At 43.7% G+C, this 20017-nt stretch overlaps 1 protein-coding gene across 3 annotated transcripts in view; it reads right to left on the reverse strand.

Annotated features, from left to right (window-relative positions):
- Positions 1-20017, reverse strand: part of LOC125640881 (arylsulfatase D-like) — a 70146-nt gene that overhangs the window by 36070 nt on the left and 14059 nt on the right. For all 3 annotated transcript variants that reach the window (XM_075131110.1, XM_048859981.2, XM_048859989.2), the window contains 4 exons: positions 19279-19401; positions 12912-13335; positions 9877-10013; positions 8941-9075 (listed from right to left, as the gene is read on the reverse strand). In XM_075131110.1, coding sequence (XP_074987211.1) covers positions 8941-9075; positions 9877-10013; positions 12912-13335; positions 19279-19401 — 819 coding nt within the window. The remainder of the gene's footprint in view (positions 1-8940; positions 9076-9876; positions 10014-12911; positions 13336-19278; positions 19402-20017) is intronic.

Consider the following 20017-nt stretch of genomic DNA (forward strand, 5'->3'; position numbering starts at 1 on the left):
GCCCGGGGAGTCCCCCCTGTGGCAGCTTCCCGCCCCAGCTCACCTCTGCTCCGCCTCCTCCCCGAGCATGCCACCGCTTCTCCTGCCTCCCAGGCTTGCGGTGCCAATCAGCTGTTTGGTGCGCAAGCCTGGGAGGGAGAGAAGCAGAGCGGGGCGGTGCTCAGGGGAAGAGGCGGAGCAGAGGTGAGCTGGGGAGGAGAGCGGTTCCCCTGTGCGCCCCCCCTTCCCCCCATTACTTGCTGCAGGTGACCCTCCCCGCGCCCCCCTGCCCCAGCTCACCTCCACTCCACCGCCCCCCCAACCACTTGGCGCCCTAGGCGACCGCCTAGTTCACCTAGTGGTTGCACCGGCCCTGAAAGTTATGTTTCCTGACTGTATTATGCTCTTCTCACAATTCTGTCCACACACGCCACACACCCCACAGCACTTTGCAAACCTGAAGTCAGCTTTGGCATTAGAAAATAGAAACTTGCCAAAGCAAAGATGCATGAATACTTTCTACCAAGTACAGTTAGAGAGTCCCACCAGCACTTGGAATGTAGTATTTAAAATGAGATATGGGAAAGTATAGGGAGGTACCAAAGACAAAGCTGGCACAAACTGATGGGTTAAACTTAAACTTTAAGTGATGTATAAAGAGTTTTGCAACTTGCGAAGTCATACTATAAATAGTACTAGCCGAAATGCGTACCTTGAAGCACCCCTTCTGTGTCAGGTGAACAAACAGTGAGGTAAGAATTGCTTCCTGGATGGATGGTATATATGTCTTTGTTTGGTATTGTACTGCTTTGTCTTTAGACAGGAAAGTCAGATACACCTTTTGGTCAATAACTAAAGGTGAAGAACCAACTGAATAAGCTGTTAACGGAGAACTGACTAGTCGGTCAGTGCACATAGGCCCCCTCAAGAGCCAACAAAGTGAAGCCAGTAAGAGGACATGCAGGGGCTTGGAACTCCATTGCTGTGGTCCCGAAGGCAGAGGTGGTCCAAACATCAGCTGCAACTGACCTTTGTATGTGGGAGGCCCCTGCCTCCAGGCAGTGGTGAGCTGCCAAAATCTTAACAACCAGTTCCCTCCTCACCCCACGAGGGGGTTGTGGCCTGCCCCACCCTTCCCAGACCCCTGCCCCATCCACCCCCCTCCCCTGTCCCCTCACTGCCCCCAGAACTGGGCAGGAGGATCTCGTGGGCCACCGTAGTGGATGCCCACCCCACCCCTAAGAGCCAGAGAGACCTGCCGGGGGGCGAGGTGGGGAGTCCCAGCGGTGCTTACCTGGGGCGGCTCCCAGGAAGCATCCGGCAGGTCCCGTCCCTCTGGCTCCTAGGGGTGGGAGAGCGTAGCTAGGGGGGGAGTAGGAGGAGCGGCCACTCCCCCCACTTATCACATCAAAAATGGCGCCTTAGGCACCGACTCCGTGGGTGCTCTGGGGCTGGAGCACCCACGGGGAAAATTTGGTGGGGGCAGAGCCCCCACCAGCAGCTCCCCGCCCTGCACCCGTCCCCAGCTCCGCCCTGCTCCACCTCCTCCCCTGAACCCGCCGCCCTGCTCTGCTTCTCCACGCCCCCAGTTTCCTGCGAATCAGCTGTTCGCACGGGAAGCCTGGGAGGGCTGAGAAGCAAGCAGCGACTTCGTGCTCAGACCCAGGGAGGAGGAGCGGAGGCGAACTGGGGCGGGGAGCGATTCCCCTGCGTGCCCCCCGGGCTACCTGCTGCGGCGCGGGCGGCCCTCCTCACGCCCCCCCTGCCCTAGTTCGCCTCCGCTCTGCCTCCCTGGGCCTGAGCGCGAAGCCGCCACCTGCTTCTCAGCCCTCCCAGGCTTCCTGCGTGAACAGCTGATTCGTGGGAAAGGGGGGGTGGGAGGAGTGGAGAAGCAGAGCGGTGTGGAGCGGAGGTGAGGTGAGCTGGGGCCGGGTGGGGAGCTGCCAGTGGGTGCTCTGCACCCACCAAATTTTCCCTGTGGGTGCTCCAGCCCCGAAGCACCCAGAGAGTCGGTACCTAAGGCGCCACTTTTGGCCAGTTGTTAAATTTAGAAGCCAGGACTCTAAACCGGTTCTAAAAGGGCTTCTAAATTTAACAACCGGCTCCAGCCCACCACTGCTTCCAGGTACTGGAGAGATTCCCTACTGCTATTGATAACCTATTGTGAAGGTTTGGGTGATCTCTTCCCCATCCATCCCTTTTGGTTTCTGGGATTCTGGTGAGGGGAGCTCTGCTGTCCTTCCCAGGGAGGGAGCTGCCAGCTTAACATAGGGAGCATGGAAAGAGCCACACAGTCCCAGAAGGAGGAGTCATATGGGAAGCAATTTTACAGATTTTATAACCGTCATACCCATGGCAAGGGAAAGCCTGAAGAGGCCCAGATATTGCCACAGAACCTTGAAATCTCCACAGAACCTTGTATGCCAGCTCCCACCCTTCTATTTTTTGGAGAGGGGATTAGGGAAGATAGAGGTCACTTTACCTGATAGACACTTTGACTCACTAGTTTTATCATCAGGTACTCATCCTGAGGGTTGAATCTAATTTCCTAACTTTAATCAAGGACTAGGTAATGTCCCCAGTCAATGATTAGACAGTCTCCCCATGATAATGTGTCTCATAGACACATAGATTTCCTTTTTATATCTACAAGAACACTTGCTCTCTCTGATCCTATGCTGGGAGATAATCCTGATTCTTCTCCTGGATGATTAGCAAAGCCTGCTTTCTGCTGTGAGAGTTGTCTGTTCATTGGGAAGTTAGTAGATACCATAATAGAATCATAGAAGTATAGGGCTGGATGAGACCTCGAGAGATCATCTATTCCATCTCCCTGTGCTGAAGAAGTATACCTAGACCATGCCTGGCAGGTGTTTATCCAGCCTGTTCTTAAAAACCCCCAGTGGGAATTCCACAACTTCCCTTGGAAGCCTATTTCAGAGCTTCCCTACCCTTATAGTTAGAACATTTTCCCTAATATCTAACCTCAATCGCTCATGCTGCAGATTCTGCCCATACTTCTTGTCCCACCTTTAGTGGACATGGAGAACAATCGATCACTGTGCTCTCTGTAATAGCCCTTAACGTATTTTAACACGGTTATCAGATCCCCACCTCAGTCTTCTTTTCCGAGGACTAACCATGCCCAGGTTTTTTAACCTTTCCTGATAAAAAGTTTAGAAAACCCAGCCTATTGTTTTTGTTTCTCTCCTCTAGACTCTCTCCAGTTTGTCTACATCTTTCCTGTGGCCCCCAGAATTGGAAACAGTACTCCAGCTGCGGCCTCACAAGATTTGAGTAGTGGGACAATTAATTCCTGTGTCTTACTTATCCATGTGATACTTTTGTTAATGAGTAGAACAATTTTAGTCTTTTCTGAACTACATCACAGTGTTGACTGACATTCAATTGGTGATCCACTATAATCCCCCGATCCTCTTCAGCAGTACTAACAACTAGCCAGTTATCCCCCATTTTGTAGTTGTACATGTGATTTTTCCTTATTAAGTGACGTACTTTGTATTTGTCTTTACTGATTTTCATCTTGTTGATTTCAGACCAGTTCTCCAATTTGTCAAGGTTGTTTTGAATTCTAATCCTTTCCTCCAAAGTGCTTGTGACCCCTCCCAGACAGGTGTCATCCCCAGATTTTATAAGCATACTCTCCACTTCATTATCCAAATCACTAATGAAAATACTGACTAGTACTGGACCCAGGACAGACCCTTGCGGGACCCCACTAGATACATCCCCCCTGTTTGATAGTGAACCATTGATAACTACTCTTTGAGTATCGTCTTTCAACCAGTTTTGCACGCACCTTGTAGTAATTCAATTTAGACCACATTTCCCTAATTTGCTTATGAAAATGTCATGTGGGACTATCAAAAGCCTTATTAAAATCAAGACATATATCTATAGCTTTCCCCTATCCACTAAGCCATAACCCTGTCAAAGAAGAAATTTGTTTGGTTTGCCATGATTTGTTCTTTGTAAGCACCCTCTTATCCTGTGGGTGCTTACAAACTGACTGTTTAATAATTTGTTCCAGTATCTTTCCAGCTATTGAGTTACGCTGACCGGTCTATAATTCCCTGGGCTCTCTTTGTTCCCCTTTTAATATTTAAAGATATTTCAGAAATCAAAGAATCTTTCTTGGATCTCAAGGTTATGCAGGGGATTTATGGCAGGTTTGGCATAAGTCCAGAAATTCTAAAGGAAGCATTTTCCCTGAGGGTCCCTCATTATTAGCCGTCAATTTGAGTAGAGCAGTGGTTCCCAAACTTGTTCTGCCGCTTGTGCAGGGAAAGCCCCTGGCGGGCCGGGCCGGTTTGTTTACCTGCTGCGTCCTCAGGTTCGGCCGATCGCGGCTCCCAGTGGCCACGGTTTGCTGCTCCAGGCCAATGGGAGCTGCTGGAAGCGGCACGGGCCAAGGGACGTATTGGCCGCCACTTTCAGCAGCTCCCATTGGCCTGGAGCAGTGAACCGTGGCCACTGGGAGCCGCGATCGGCCGAACCCGAGCACGCGGCAGGTAAATAAACTGGCCCGGCCCGCCAGGGGCTTTCCCTGCACAAGCGGCAGAACAAGTTTGGGAACCACTGGAGTAGAGTGTTTAGCAGCAACTCTGTTCTAGACCAGCTTGATGACCCTGGTGTGAGACCTGTGACCATCACAACAAGGCTGGAGGTGACAACTTCCAAATTATTCCTGCTATCCCTCCTGTACCTCTTAGGTTAGGAAGCAGTCTTTTGAGTTGCTTCATCTTTTCAACCCACTGTAAATGAAAGTACCCCTGATTTAAGGGGGTAGAAATTCTAAGTATTATTGGTCAGTGGTCCTGTTTATAAAAAAAATTGGGAAAAGATAGTCACAAGCCAATTTGCAGTACCATATATGCGTATTACTGAAACGATCAGTGTTTTATTTTATACCCAGAAGACATATTTTAAAAGGTAAAAAGGCTCTCCAACTGGGGTTCGCAAGAGAGAGTGAAGGTGGAGTTTAAAGACTACTGCATGGCTAAGAAAGTCTGGAGTATGAGAGTTCTTCCTAGACAGACACCATTCAATAGAAAAAGTCAAAGGGAAACAGTCTATGAATGTGCAACCAGAAAGAATTTCTGTTCCTTTTAACAAAATAAGTGACCAGGTCATAGAAGAAAAACCTGTTGGACTATATTCTGTTATTTAGGTGAAACCAAACAGCCAGGCCTTAAGACCTACAAACCATTCAGAAGGTTGAAGATCAAAATCTTGGGAGAAGTAGGCTTAAAATAGATTTTGACTGGAGGTTCTGAATGACAGATGGGACAATGATTTGAGGGTCATTTTACATTCATATTTGCTAAAAGGGGAAGTGTGATTGATTATATCACAGTTCCAATTAGAAGTAGGTTTTGTTTCTCAGATCTTTTAGTGACAGCAATCATCAACCCTTGTAGATGAATTTCTGCTCTCTGACCACTTTCCCCCAGATGGATTTAGACAGATTGTGTCTCACTTCTGATTCTGAAGCTGTAAATTTGTTGTGAATTAAGTTGCATCCATAGTTAAGAATAAAATCGGAGAGAAACTTGAATGCAGTGAGTTGTTAGTTTTGAAAAAACACCTTTTGAATATTAATGATCCAGCACAGGATCATAGTACTTATTGAGAAATACATATAATATTTATTGTTAAAAAATACAGGTTACCTGACTCCTAAAAAGATTATTTTCATATAAGAATCTAGTATGAGTCAGCTTACTTTGGTCATAAGAAACAGCTTCAGATAATGTGTGTCAGAAATCATGGTTCTCCTGATTCTATTGAGAAATTAGTTATCCTCAGAAGGAAATATAGCAAATAGCTGAATAAAAGTTGGAGCATCAAAAGGCCCTTTGGAAGCAATTTGAACTTGATGCCACAGAGAAAAAAAATAATCTTTATTTTGGAAGCTGGTCGCAATGGGCTATGACAAGATTAAAGTTAATATTGAAGCCTTTATCCCCAAACCTTTGTTCCTTTCCAGAATGGCTTCCAGTCTCCAGATAAGTTACAATTTTGATAAACCAACAATATCCTAACAAAGCTCCTAGAGAGGATGTTATTGCAACAGAATTTTATAAGGACAGTATAAATTTGTGGGCCCTTGACCCCGGTGTTAGTAAATTATTTACTAATATAAATAATACAGGAATTTCTCCCCTCCATGTTGGTCCACCAGTTATATTGTTCTTCTTTACAAAAAAGGTGACATCAATGAGTCTGTGAATTACCAACCAACTTGTCTTTTATATGTTATTTTTAAACTACACTAGAGCTCTCCTGTGGATATTAAAGGTTTAGGTAGAAAGTTGTAATTTATTTGCTGAGAAACAAGCTGGTTTCAGGAATGGCTGCTCTATCATTGAAAACTATTTTACCCTGCCACTGCTAGTGGCGTCTCCTGATGGCCATCCTGGGGATTAGCTTTGACCAGACATTGTGCCCTCCCCGGCAGTGTCTCTCCCATGGTCCTCTCAGTGTGTAGACCCCTCTTATTCCAGGAACCACAGTTTCCTTTTCATGACTCAACCCTCCAGCCAAGACACCATATGTGTTCCCCCCTTCCAGGGCTGGAAAGTCTCTCTTCACAAACAGACTCAGGCAGTGCCCCACTGGTGCCACTTCATCAGCAGCTGGTAGGGGGACCTGGACCTTCCCTCTATTCCAAGTCCCTGCTCAGGGGCCCTCTCACTCTCACTACCCCATACCTTGCTGCTTTTCCCCTGAACTTTGCTTACCTCTTTTGGCTCTCCCCCTTTTCTGGGTTTACCAAGCTCCACTCTCTCCTCCTGAGGAGTAACTGTAGGCTTCTTGCCTCCAGCCTCAGACACACTTCCCTTCTCCCAGGGAGTGACTGGAGACTCCTTCCTTCCAGCCCCTTCTGTTGCTATCTTCCTGGCTTATATAGTTCCTGGCTCTTTCTGCCCAGTTTAGCCTCTTCTAATTAAATCTCTGTTCCCTGTTTCCTCTTCCAGGTGAAGCCTGGGCAGTTAATAGGACAATTTATCCATCTTAATCCCTTCAGGCCTGGTGTGGGGTGAACACCCCATCATGTACCCCTATTCATTTAATTCATAAATATTGCTCCCCCCGAAGGGGGGAATTTTTTGTGGTCCTTATTGACCTGAAATTGGCTTTTGATTCCACTGATAGAAGTCATCTCTGGGAGAAACTTGTGAGGGCTGTCATAGCTCTTAGGCTAGTCTCTCTTCTGAGAGCCCTTACTAGCCAAATGGTGGCCAAAGGTAGGATAGGGCAATGAGGTTAGTTAACTGACCCTATCTCCCTCATAAAGGGAGTCCATCAGAGTTGTTTATTGGCCCCTTTCCTATTTCATGTTGTTTATTGGCCCCTTTCCTATTTACACTAATGAAGTTCTGGTGACTTTAGAAGGGGTGTAGTGTTTCCCTTCCTGAAGTTTTCACCAATTTACATTGGCCTTTCTTTATGCAGATGCCATGGTTTTGCTGCCTCAAATACTTCTGGGCTTAATGTGTATGTTAAAGGATTTTAGCTCTTTTTGCCAGCAGGAGTACCTGACCATAAACTACCAGAAAATTAAAGTAATTTCCTTTGGCCACAGACCAAAGCTTCTTAAATGGATGATTGAGGGCTATTATATTGAACAGGTACATTGAAACCCTTTTGGGTATTTGTTTGACCTATAATGGCTAATGGGATAAATCTACAGAAGAGGTAAAGAAGAAAGCCTTAAGTTCTATGCCACTGGTGCTTTATTTTACATGGGTGCACGGGGGTAATTTAATCATTCTGGCTTTTAGAGTTTTCAGGGATAAAGTCCATGTCCAAATATTATATGGTGTGGACATTTGGAGCTGGAAAACGCTTAATGTGTTAGAGGTGGTGCAAAAAAAGTTTTAAGGAGCGTGCCCCGCTTCCCAAATTACCCACCATCTGCTTTACATAGGGCAGATGTAGGAGATTGTACAATTTCAACTAAGGCTCAGTGCTTTTGCATTAATATTGGCTATGTGTTCAGCATATGGATCTACAGAGTCTTGGAAGGCTATGTCTGGAGAACAGCTTAACAGGACACATACCCTAAAATTCCCCTGGCTTTCGCAAGTCCATTGTTCTCTCCATTCCTTGGGCGTCTCACAACTTGACCTGGCAGGGATGTGAAATCTTTACTCTAGTTTAGAGCAGGAAATATTTGCAGACAACAGGATGTCAGTTGTCCACCCAACAGATATGTCCCATTGGCTTTCTCATTTAAAAATATTCATAGTTACAAGAAATATTTAGATATTTTGAATAATAAATTAAGGAGAGCCTTTACAGCTCTCTGTTCTCAAACCATGCAAGCAGTCTATTTGGAAGGGAGATACACTGATATTGAGAGACATAGTTGTCTTTGCCAAGCAGGTCTGGCCAGGTCAAAGATTTACTATGCTGTCTACTTTCTTGTCACCTGGAAATGAATGGTTAGCCCCATTCCTTGCTCAGATGCTTTTTACCACACCACATCAGATACTGGATTACTTTTTATGGGGAGAAAATGTCCAGATTATATGGGCTGTTGCCATATTTGCCTGGTCAGAGGAAAAAGAAAGTAGATAAGACCTAGATCTTTAATCTTTAGCACTTAGAACTTTAATCCTTGTTATGTTATTTCTGTATATTGTTTCAGGGGTATCTATATAATTTTAAAGATGTAACTGATTTTGTGAGAAGGGTTAATCTTGTGTTTTCAATTTTTCAATTTTTAAAATTTATATCTATTTTACTGAGTGCAGTTGATTTTTACAATATGCCTTAATTTGAGCTGCATTATGGCCTAATGCTAAGATGCTATTTTAATAAATATGATTTGATTACTTACTTGCTGCCTATGGTACCATTAAATACTCTGTTGATTATATCAGGAAGACAATTTGCATTTTTAAGGAATTCACTCTGGATAACAATCCTCACCTTTGTATATTCCATTCCAACCACCTAATTGGGCTTTTCCTTCTTGAGCTTCCAAGAACCCACCATGGTCAGAGGCAAAGTATGTGAGTGTGGTATTTTTCAAACCTTTCTTATCAATAGCATCCAGGACCCTGCCTGTAAATAAAAATAGTGATAAGTATGTACCAAGAAACAAAAGCAGAGCTAGAACTAGCAAAACAAATATTGACTCCAGTCCTACAAATATGCACACACTTAACACTACGCATGTGAGTAGACCCACTGAGGTCAAGTGGACTACTTGCAAAGATAAAGATAAGCGCGTACTGAAGTGTTTGTGAGATCTGAACCTTTGCTTGTGATTTCATTGGCAATTTGTAAATGCAAAGGAAAGGTATGATATACTATTATTATCAGTAGGAGTAGAAGTATTGTGGTAGTGCCTATGACCCCTAGGCTTGGACCAGGACTCTGTTGTGGTAGGTGCAGGACAAACACAGAGCAAAAAGTTGGTCCTTGTCTTGGAGACCTTACAATTTGAGGGCCATCTACACAAATGCTGACTGTGTGGCTAGCAGAGGTGTAAATCTGCAGTTCTCCAGTATGCCAGGCATTAGCTGTCTGTGTGGACCCTGCTGCTATGCACTGAACATTTCCTAGTCTGCACTGACGTATTGCAGTTTGAATCAAGAATATGTCCATAGACAGTCCACAGACAGCCTGGGTCAGATTGCCAGATGCACTAGGGAATGGTCAGTGCAGACAACTGCCCGGTGGAGAGCTGTACCTTTACACACCCCAGCTTACCGCACAGTAATGGTTTGTGTAGATGAGCCCTCAGCAGCAGACTACCACAGTGAGTAAACAGAAACCATGACTCTCCTTTTATGAATGTTGTGAGCATTTTAATTGTGTGTTAGGTTGTTAGAGCAAGTATCATTTGTTAAATTGACTTACCCACCATCCAGTCCATCTCCTCTACATTATCTCCATATAAACCATATCTGCTCTTTCCAAGAAACAACTCCGTGGTGATGAGGGGTGTGTGGACATGTAGAAAGGAAACAAAGAGGAGGAACGGCCCATGCTTGTTTCTTTAAAAGAATTAATCTGTTATTTCCTTGCAAAGAAGTACCTTACCTTATACACATACTTTGCTTTTTTTTTAAATTGAAGTCACAACTCTTTTGTGAAGGTAATCTGTGATATTAATTTGTGCTAATGTTCCAGTAACTAGATGCTTATGGGGTTAGTTTCTGTGAAATCATAGACTCATAGGACTGGAAAGGACCTTGAGAGGTCATCTAGTCCAGTCTCCTGCACTCATGGCAGGACTAAGTATTATCTAGACCATCCCTGACAGGTGTTTGCCTAACTTGCTGTTAAAAATCTCCAATGATGGAGATTCCAGAACATCGCTAGGAAATTTATTCCAGTGCTTAACCACCATGACACTTAGGAAGTTTTTCCTAATGTCCAACCTATACCTCCCTTACTGCAGTTTAAGCCCATTGCTTCTTGTCCTATCCTCAGAGGTTAAGAAAAACAACTTTTCTCCCCTCTCCTTGTAATAACCTTTTATATACTTGAAAACTGTTATCATGTCCCCTCTCAGTCTTCTCTTTTCCAGACTAGACAACCCAATTTTTTCAATCTTCCCTCATAGGTCGTGTTTTCTAGACCTTTAATCATTTTTGTTGCTCTTCTCTGGACTTTCTCCAGTTTGTCCACATTTTTCCTGAAATGTGTCACCCAGAACTGGACACAATACTCCAGCTGAGGCCTAATCAGTGCAGAGTAGAGCGGAAGAATTACTTCTCATGTTTTGCTTACAACACTCCTGCTAATACATCCCAGAATGTGTTCACTTTTTTTTTTTGCAACAGTGTTACACTGTTGACTCATATTTAGCTTGTGGTCCACTATGACCCCCAGATCCCTTTCCGCAGTACTCCTTCCTAGGCAGTCATTTCCCATTTTGTATGCGTGCAACTGATTGTCCCTTTCTAAATGGAGTACTTTGCATTTATCCTTATTGAATTTCATCCTATTTATTTCAGACCATGTCCAGATCATTTTTAATTTTAATCCTATCCTCCAAAGCACTTGCAACCTCTCCCAGCTTGGTATCATCCACAAACTTTATAAGCGTACTCTCTATGCCATTATCTAAATCATTGATGAAGATATTGAATAGAACCAGACCCAGAACTGATCCCTGTGAGACCCCACTAATTATGCCCTTCCAGCATGACTGTGAACCACTGATAACTACTCTCTGGGAATGGTCTTCCAACCAGTTATGCACCCACCTTATGGTAGCTCCATCTAGGTTGCATTTCCCTAGTTTGTTTATGAGGAGGTCATGCGAGATAGTATTAAAAGCTTTACTAAAGTCAAGATATACCACGTCTACCACTTCCCCCCATCCTCAAGGCTTTTTACCCTGTCTAAGAAAGCTAACAAGTTGGTTTGACATGGATTTGTTCTTGACAAATCCATGCTGACTGTTACTTATCACCTTATTATCTTCTAGATGTTTTGCTTTATTATTTGCTCCATTATCTTTCTGGGTACAGAAGTTAAACCCAGTGATTACATAATTTCATTAATTTTTGAATATTTAAAATATTCCCCTTTGTCTTCTATTCACAAGTAGAGAGGTTCCATTCTGGAGGCCAGATTCTTTGCTGATTTAAATCAGCTGAAGTCAAGAGAGTTATGAAAATTTATACCAGGTGAGAAACTGGCCCTAATTTGGTGCCTGACTATTTTAGGACCCCAGTTCATTGCTACGACAGAGAGAAAGGAGGAACATAATGAAGCACCAATATAGATCAGTAGCTGAGTTGAGCTGCAATCATTTAAAATACTCTGGTCTCATCAGGAGATAAAGCAATTCTATAAATAGAGCCTGGAAGTTTTCTGTCCAAAAGTTGAAAATTTTGAAAAGTTAAGAGTTCCTGAAAACATTAAATTAGAAGGAAAACCTTCAGACAGCCTTAACTTAAAAGGAAAATGTTGGCACAAGAACAAATGGATACAAACTGGCTATGAATACATTCAGACTGGAAATTAGAAGAAGGTTTCTAACTATTAGAAGAGTAAGGTTTTGAGCCAGCCTCCCAATTGGAGTTGAAGAAGCAAATAATGAGTTTTAAGAAAGAGATGGACACATTTATGAATAGAATTGCATGACTGGGTAGCCTGTGGTGGTGTTGGACTGGCCTTGACAGCCTGGAGGTCCCTTCTGATCTGCATCTTATGTTCCTAAAATCTCATGCCTCAGGGCTTCAACTGCTTACCAGTAACAGTCAGGAAGGGAATTCCCCCCCCCCCGGCTCCCCCAGTGTATTTGTATATTTTGTCTCCTTCCTCTGAAACCTCAGAGATAGCCCTGACTAGAGATGGGACACTGAACAGGATGGGCAAGTGCTTTGAGATGGTACTGAGAATATTTTTATTTCAGGTGCTTGCTCATATGCTCACTGATCACCATATGTTGGGTAAGGAAGGATTTTTCCCTCAGGTCAGACTGGCAAACCTTGGCAGTTTTCACCTTCCACTGAAGCAAGGGGCACAGGTCACTTGCTAGAATAATCTTGGTATACCTCATTAAATCAATTCCCTGCCATTGCAGGAACCTCAGGAATTGGTGCACCTCACTCCCTTCTGTTCTGTGCCTGTGCCACACACACGTTTAGTCTTCTAAGGACTGTAATATTTTAATCTAGCACTGGTTGTTAGTTTGGTGTGGGGGTGGTGGTTAGTGGCCTATGATATTCAGGAGGTCAGACAACGTGATTTGGTGGTCCTCTCTGGCCTTAAGCTCTATGTCCTTTGGAGTCAAGATAATAATTACATATAGAGGGCTTTACATTTGAAAGCATTATTTAAAAATTAACTAATCAATCAATCAATTAGATAAGTAAACAATGTAGTGAGATATTCAAGAACTAAAACAAATATGTTCAAAATGAAATGTATTTTACCTTTCAATAAAAGAAATGGCCTCCCTCAGTATAAGGGATGTAGTTCTTTCTACCACCATTGGCTGCTCAGTAATTTCATGGTTTCTCATCATAATGCAGTCCCAATATCTTATGAATCCATAACTCGAGAACCAGGATGCAAAGAACAAAAAACCAAACCAAGCAAAACAGGTGATTATTTTCCAGGTGACTGAGGCCAAGCCAATAAGTCTTGCTATTGAAAGGGTGAGTACAGCAAGGACAATTGTCTGAGTGTAAAGCCAGAATTTGGTTCTCAAGACTCTGTCCTTCTCTGCAAGTTTTGTTATTTGACAGTCATTCATTAGACTAAATGGCATGCCATAAAAATAATCAAACCCATGGTTTAAAGGGTGATGACAGTAGTCGTTGCGGGATTCACAGTTCACACCTTGATGCCACTTCCCTGAAAATATATATATTTTTAAATGTAAAGTTACAATACAATACAATCATTTAAAATATTCTGGTCTTGTGAGGACAAAAAGCAAAAAACACCTCGCTAATACAATTACTTTTTCCTCTTATATTAAGACCCTAATTATGTAATCTGTTCCAAGAGGCTGAGTCTTTACATCCTCACAAGTCCCTCTGAAATCATTGGGGCTCTGCTTGGGTACACAGTCTCTCTTGCCTGGGTCAGTTTAGGCCCTAATCATAGGCCCTAAAATAGGAGCCAGTAATTGAGAACAGCCAGGATTTAAAGGGCAAGGCAGAAAATATCTGGCATTCTTTGACTTCTGCCAGCTATGAAAAAGGGGAAAGAAGTCCTTTTGTAACACAGGCTGAAACAACATTGTTCTCTTGCCTCTGTACCCTCCGGAAAGCCAGCATAATGAATGAGGGAAGTAAGTAGGATATTGCTCTGGAAAGCTTAGAATAGTGTAGCAGTAGATCTATGTAGAAAGTCAGATGATGTGTGGGTTACAAAGTGATAAGGTGTGATTTGGATATGAAGATGGAGCCAATTATAAAGTGAAATAGGCTCAAGACCCCTTATACCAGTGAAAGTGACATCTTTTCTGGCTATCTGCCAAACAAGCCATGAGATGCTGGGAGCTGTCAGTGCAAACCCTATACTGGATGTAAATAGCTTTAGTGATGAGAATATATACAGTGAATGGGCATAAAGAAATACTAGCTTATGATAAATTACAGGCATTATTTTTAGTTATTTTGACTTAACAAAGTTAAAAAAAAAAGTACCTATCCAAGCTCTAGATACCCTTTCCAACTCAAATAATAAAGTCATCATGAAACAAAAGAACAGCCACTCCTCCCCTGTAATATATACTCATTACTCAGAGAAAAAGACCACATCAAAATCCAGCTTAGACCTCCTGCAAGGGCCCACTCAAACAGATGGGCTTTGAAGCATACTCTGAAGATCTCTAAATTCAAGATGGTTTGAACCAAAGCATGGGGGCTGTGAATTCCGAAAACCCAGGGGCCAGCTGCTCCCTTTCATCTATAGTAAGGGAGCTCCTCAAGTGCCACTGCTGATTGCCAGGGTGATACGGGGGAAGTTCCAGTCCATCAGATAGGCCATTTCAATGTCATGGATCAAAAATAATACCTTGAATTCCGCTTTGGAATCAATGCACAACCAGCCCCAGCTATGGAGCAGAAGGGTCATGCGCTTAGAGCAAGAATTTTGCTAAACAAGTGGCCCACTGTATTACTAGTGTCATACTAACTTCAGACTGCAATTGGATTTAAAAGTTTAGCCGCAGATAGAGAGCACTGTAGTATTCTAATCCTGAGCTGACACGAGCATGGAACACAACCAAAAGGTCTATATCTGAGAAAAAAGGATGCAACCTCCTTGCCAGATGCAGATATGAAATGATCAATAGGTGGGTGAACATTCTAATCAGGAAGTCTGGATTGCCCTCAGCTAAATACTCAAGGTATTTCCCAATCCACCATGATCAATTCCACTTTGTGATGAAAATATAGGCATACTGTTTGTAAATAGATATAATGAGATTGAATTTCAGAAGTGCTGAACGCTCAAATCTTTAGCTGAAGGTAATGGTAGCTGTGGATTCACAGATTCTCTTTAAAAAAACCCAGGTCCACAGGGAATAAACATATAAATAAGAGAAATAAGTTTTTGGCAGACATGCAGTAAGCCACATTGTGAAAGACAACTCATCAAAAGTTTTTAACAAAAATATTTTTCTCAAATCACATTGCTGATTGTTTAATGGGTGCTCTTGTTCTGCAGTTAAACCCATTTCAATTTTAAAGAGACACAAAAAGTGCAGCCCTTAGACACTTAGAAAATCCAAAGTTGTGATACACATCTTAAAAGAAATTGTGAGTTAATTTAGTGCCCAGCTAAATGCAATGTGGGCAGGAACTGTGCAAGATGCCTTACTTAATGGTTGTGCACTTCAATCCTGCTATTTATTGCCAATGCTGCTTATGATCACCAGACTCTGTTCAACAAAGACTAGCAGTCTCGCTCAATTATGTGATGCTTTTGATGCCTATGTTGGGACTCAAACTTAGGCACCCCTGGGGAAAAAGTGAATGTACTCTGCCATCTAAATCCTCAGAATGAAATGCCATGGGCTCCCTAAGGGATAATGTCTATGGTGAAGTACAGGAAACTGAACACGGTTTATGTCAGTGATTCAGTACTGAAGCCAAGCGGAAGCACTTGGCAGTATCGGATATGATGTTTATGAAAATTCTGAAACAACTACAGCATTATTCCTCTTATATCACAAGGAAAATGAAGATTGAACACAACACAACTTAAATAAAAATAATAAAAATACTGTTTTCCTGTTTTCTAATGCCTTAAGGGCTACATTTTCAATATCTTCTGCTAATTTTGGTGTCTGATTTTGAATTTACACAAATCAACGTGTGCATGCACATTAGATAGCAGATGTGTAATTTATGTGTGTAAATGCTGTTTTGTACATGTAGGCCAGAGTTTTTGGCTGCCCAGACTTAGGCATCCATATTAGGTTGGGTTGAGTCCTCTGGAAATTGAGTCTTGAAAATTCTCTGTTAGGGAAAAAGGTTTCCCCTCCTGTCTAGGGTTAGGAGGGTAGCCTTCCCTGGACTTCTGTATTAGCCAAACAAAACACAGAGTCTTGGCTCTTTGATAAAGTGAGGCACTTTAATGCTAGCAAGTACGACAGCTGAAGGGCTCACCAATTCCTTTACAGAGGAAAATGGTGAAGCCCCGAACAAAGAACAGAGATGGGCTTTTATAGCCTGGTTCAACATACAGTGTGATATCTCTTCCAGTTCAAGCCGGTTAACCCAGTCTGTTTGAAGTTTTGGGGTAGGTATAAACATGGAGGCTTATCTGTATAAGGAATTCTTTCCCCAAAGCGGGGAGTACAGGTTACTCACAGTTCACATTCCTTCTACCTATAACCTTAGAGAGAAGACAGATAAGCATAGAAAAAAGACAGAGGCCTAGCTTTACATGATTATAGGGTTGTTTTCTGGTTCTTTTCTTTATCATCTCTGTTTATGCTTTTTCAGCATACCCTTATGGTGGGGGAGGTTAGATCAGAGGTGGGCAAACTACGGCCCACAGACCACATCTGGCCCGCAGGACCATCCTGCCCGGCCCCTGAGCTCCTGGCCCGGGAGGCTGTCTCCTCTCCCCCACAGCCACATGGAGCAATGCTCTGGGCGGCAGGACTGCAGAGCCTGGCCTGACCTGGTGCTCTGTGCTGTGCGGCGCGGCTGCCTATTCTGGTGCAGCCGCACCGCCAGCCACCGGTGCTCCAGGCAGCGTGGTAAGGGGGCAGGGAGCGGGGGGGGGGAGTTTGGATAGAGGGCAGAGGAGTTCAGGGGATGATCAAGGGTGTGGATACGGGGCGGGGCAGTCTGAGGGTGGGGACTGGGGGTTGAATGGGGGCAGGGGTTCCGGGGAGGCAGTCAAGAAGACGAGGAGGGGTTGGATGGGGCGGCGGGGGGTGGTCAGGGGACAGGGTGGGTGGATGGGGCAGGGGTCCCGGGGAGGCAGTCAGGAAGGGGGGGTTGAATAGGGTGGTGGGGGGCAGTTGGGGAGAGGGGTCCGGGGGCAGTCAGGGAGCAGGGGTGGTTGGATGGGGCTGGGGGGGGGAGCAGTCAGGAAGGAGGGGGGGTCGGATGGGGCGGCAGGGAGCAGTTAGGGGCAGGAGGTCCAGGGGCGGTCAGGGGACCAAGAGCAGCGGGTGGTGGTGGATGTGGCAGGAGTCCCGGGGGGGCATTAGGGGGCAAGAAGCGGGGTGCGGGGGGGTCGGATGGGGGTGGGGACCAGGCCATGCCTGGCTGTGTGTGGAGGCACAGCCTCCCCTAACCGGCCCTCCATACAATTTCAGAAACTCAATGTGGCCCTCAGGCCAAAAAAAGTTTGCCCGCCCCTGGGTTAGATGAATCATTTGAGGGAATTCCATTTCAGGTCATGACTAAAAAGTGAATAGTTGTTTTAGCAAGTGGCCTTATGAAAACTGAGTGGCACAATTAGACATGTACAAATGAAACTGACATCTTTATTCATTTTGTAAAAGGATGTTTTATCTGGGCTGTACTGAAATCTTGTTCAAGTACAATGTAATATACTGTAACTTTTGAATAACCTTAACTGACGGTACTGCTATATGTGAAGGGCCAAATCCTCAGATGGTGTAAATTAGCTTCGTTTCATTGATTTCAATTGGAGCTGTGTCAACTTATATCAATTTATGTGCTTCTGGCCCAAAGTGTCTAAAACCTAGGGTGATCAGATAGCAAATGTGAAAAATCGGGACGGGGGTGGGGGTAATAGGTGCCTATATAAGAAAAAGTCCCAAATATCAGGACTGTCCCTATAAAATTGGGACATCTGGTCACTCTACTAAAACCTAAAGGTACAGGCTCAAAATGTAACTCATTTGTACATTTTTAATGTAATATTATTGACAATCACTAGATAGCACTATTACTGGTATGGTAATCTTGCATGGTCTATTTAACTGAATGCATAAGCAGTTAGATCTTGGACAAGTGGTTGTGGTTGGGTGTGATACGGTTCTATTTTAAAGGTGAGTGTATCGTCAGTATAATTTATTCTTTCCAGCTGAATGTCTTTCTGAGTGGAATAGTTTCTCTGGTGCAGAATTAGTGCCTACAGGATATGCCGACTGTGTATAACAGTCCTGGTACCAGATCACGCCACGGACCCAGGCCTCATTGAACACTGACAAATGCACAGCTGGAAACCAGTCTCACTCACTTGTGTGTTAGTGTTGCTAAATAGCACTAGAGTTACAAGAATGTGTTTAGACTTTATGGAATGCTTGTAGGATGCTGCATGCATTAATTCTACCCATAGTATCTGTATCCCCTGTTCTAAGGTAATGTTTAAATGTTTGCTAAGACTGTAAATCCCTCCGCAGTCAGCAAAGAAGCATTACCAAGTGTGAAATGTCAGTTTACCACAAAAGGTGTTATCTCCTCCCCAGCAAAAGGTGGTCTACTGTCATCAGACATGCCACTGTGGACAAAAGACTTTGTTGATTGCTTTCCTGTCACCCCTGAAGAGGGTATGTACACAAGCCCTCCTCCCATCACAGCTTGAACCCTGGGGGAAGGGAATAAAAATGCCTGTTAAGGAGAAACTGTTATCTTTATGCTGCCTGGACTCTGAGGGGCAAAGATTCCTAAACATAAGCAAGAGATCCCCAAGGTGCTTGGCTTGGGTTCACCCTAAAGGACATAAAACCTCGCTTATTATAGAAGCTTCTATTATCTTTTGAAACTTGACTAACTCACTTGTGAGTGTATGTTTACCTGCTTTAACCGCATAAATAACTCTCATATTTCTTTTTCTTAGTTAATAAACCTTTAGTTAGTTTATTACAGGATTGGCTACATGTGTTATCTTTGATTTGAGATCGGAGGTACAGTTGACTGGTTCTTTGGGACTGGGAATAACCTGAATACTGATGTGGTTTTTGGTGTAAAGGGACATCTATTACAAAGGCAGGCTTGCTTGGGTGGCAAGATAGATTGGAGTGCCCAAAGGGGGACTGTCTGTGACTCCGTGTTAAGGCTGTTATAATGCTTTAGGAGGTCACATTTGATACTTGGTTGGTGAAATCTAATTATAGAACATACAGTCAGTTTGGGTTTTGTGCCCTGTTCCCGATCAGTCTGCCCTGAGGTTGGCACTCATGTTTGTGAGCCACTCCAGACAGTTTGACACTGACACAAGGGAACAAAGACATGTTATATGATATGATGTCATAAACATTAAAACTAAGAATTGATCAATCCCCTCACAATGACATATTTCAGGGCAAAATGTTTAGATAACACCTTTTACCCAAACAATATTGAGTCTACATACCTATTAGTCCTGTGATGTAGCCTTGCTGCTGTAGTATCTTGGCAAAAGTGGTTTCATTTGGAGGGAGCCCTCCTGAGGCCCCAGCCCACTGAATAACACGATAGTCATTAGTGGCATCCATACCTATAATACACAATTTTTAAAAGTACTAAACACAGCAATGTGGGTGCTTTAGTCAAAAGCAAATTTTGTTTGCATCCGATGAAGTGAGCTGTAGCTCACGAAAGCTTATGCTCAAATAAATTGGTTAGTCTCTAAGGTGCCACAAGTACTCCTTTTCTTTTTGCAAATACAAACTGACACGGCTGTTACTCTGAAACCTTTGTTTTTATAATAGCTCACTAAAGCTCTCTTGTCTGCACAGTCAAAACTTGCTAGACTTAAAAATCAACCTTTTGTATCTTTACATTGTCTCTCTCCCCCCTGCCGCTAATAACTGAATAATTAGCAGGCCACGAGAAAACAGTCTTACATTCTTGGGGCCAGATACTCAGCTCATCTAAATTAGCATAGCTTCACTGACTTTAATAGTCTGGTACTGATTTACACCAGCTAAGAATCTACCCTATGTTGTCTGGTTAAGCCCTGGTGAAAATAAATTAGAATCTGGGTGAGAATGGGGAGATGTAAATCTCTTGCTTTATATTACCAATTTCTCATTTGCACCTCGCATAGATGTGTGTGACGTTTTCCTTCTATCTTTTAATCATTATTTGCAGCAGGACTTGGAAAACATAGA

This window comes from Caretta caretta, chromosome 1, assembly GCF_965140235.1.
Source record: "Caretta caretta isolate rCarCar2 chromosome 1, rCarCar1.hap1, whole genome shotgun sequence".
In the NCBI taxonomy this organism is placed as follows: domain Eukaryota; kingdom Metazoa; phylum Chordata; order Testudines; family Cheloniidae; genus Caretta; species Caretta caretta.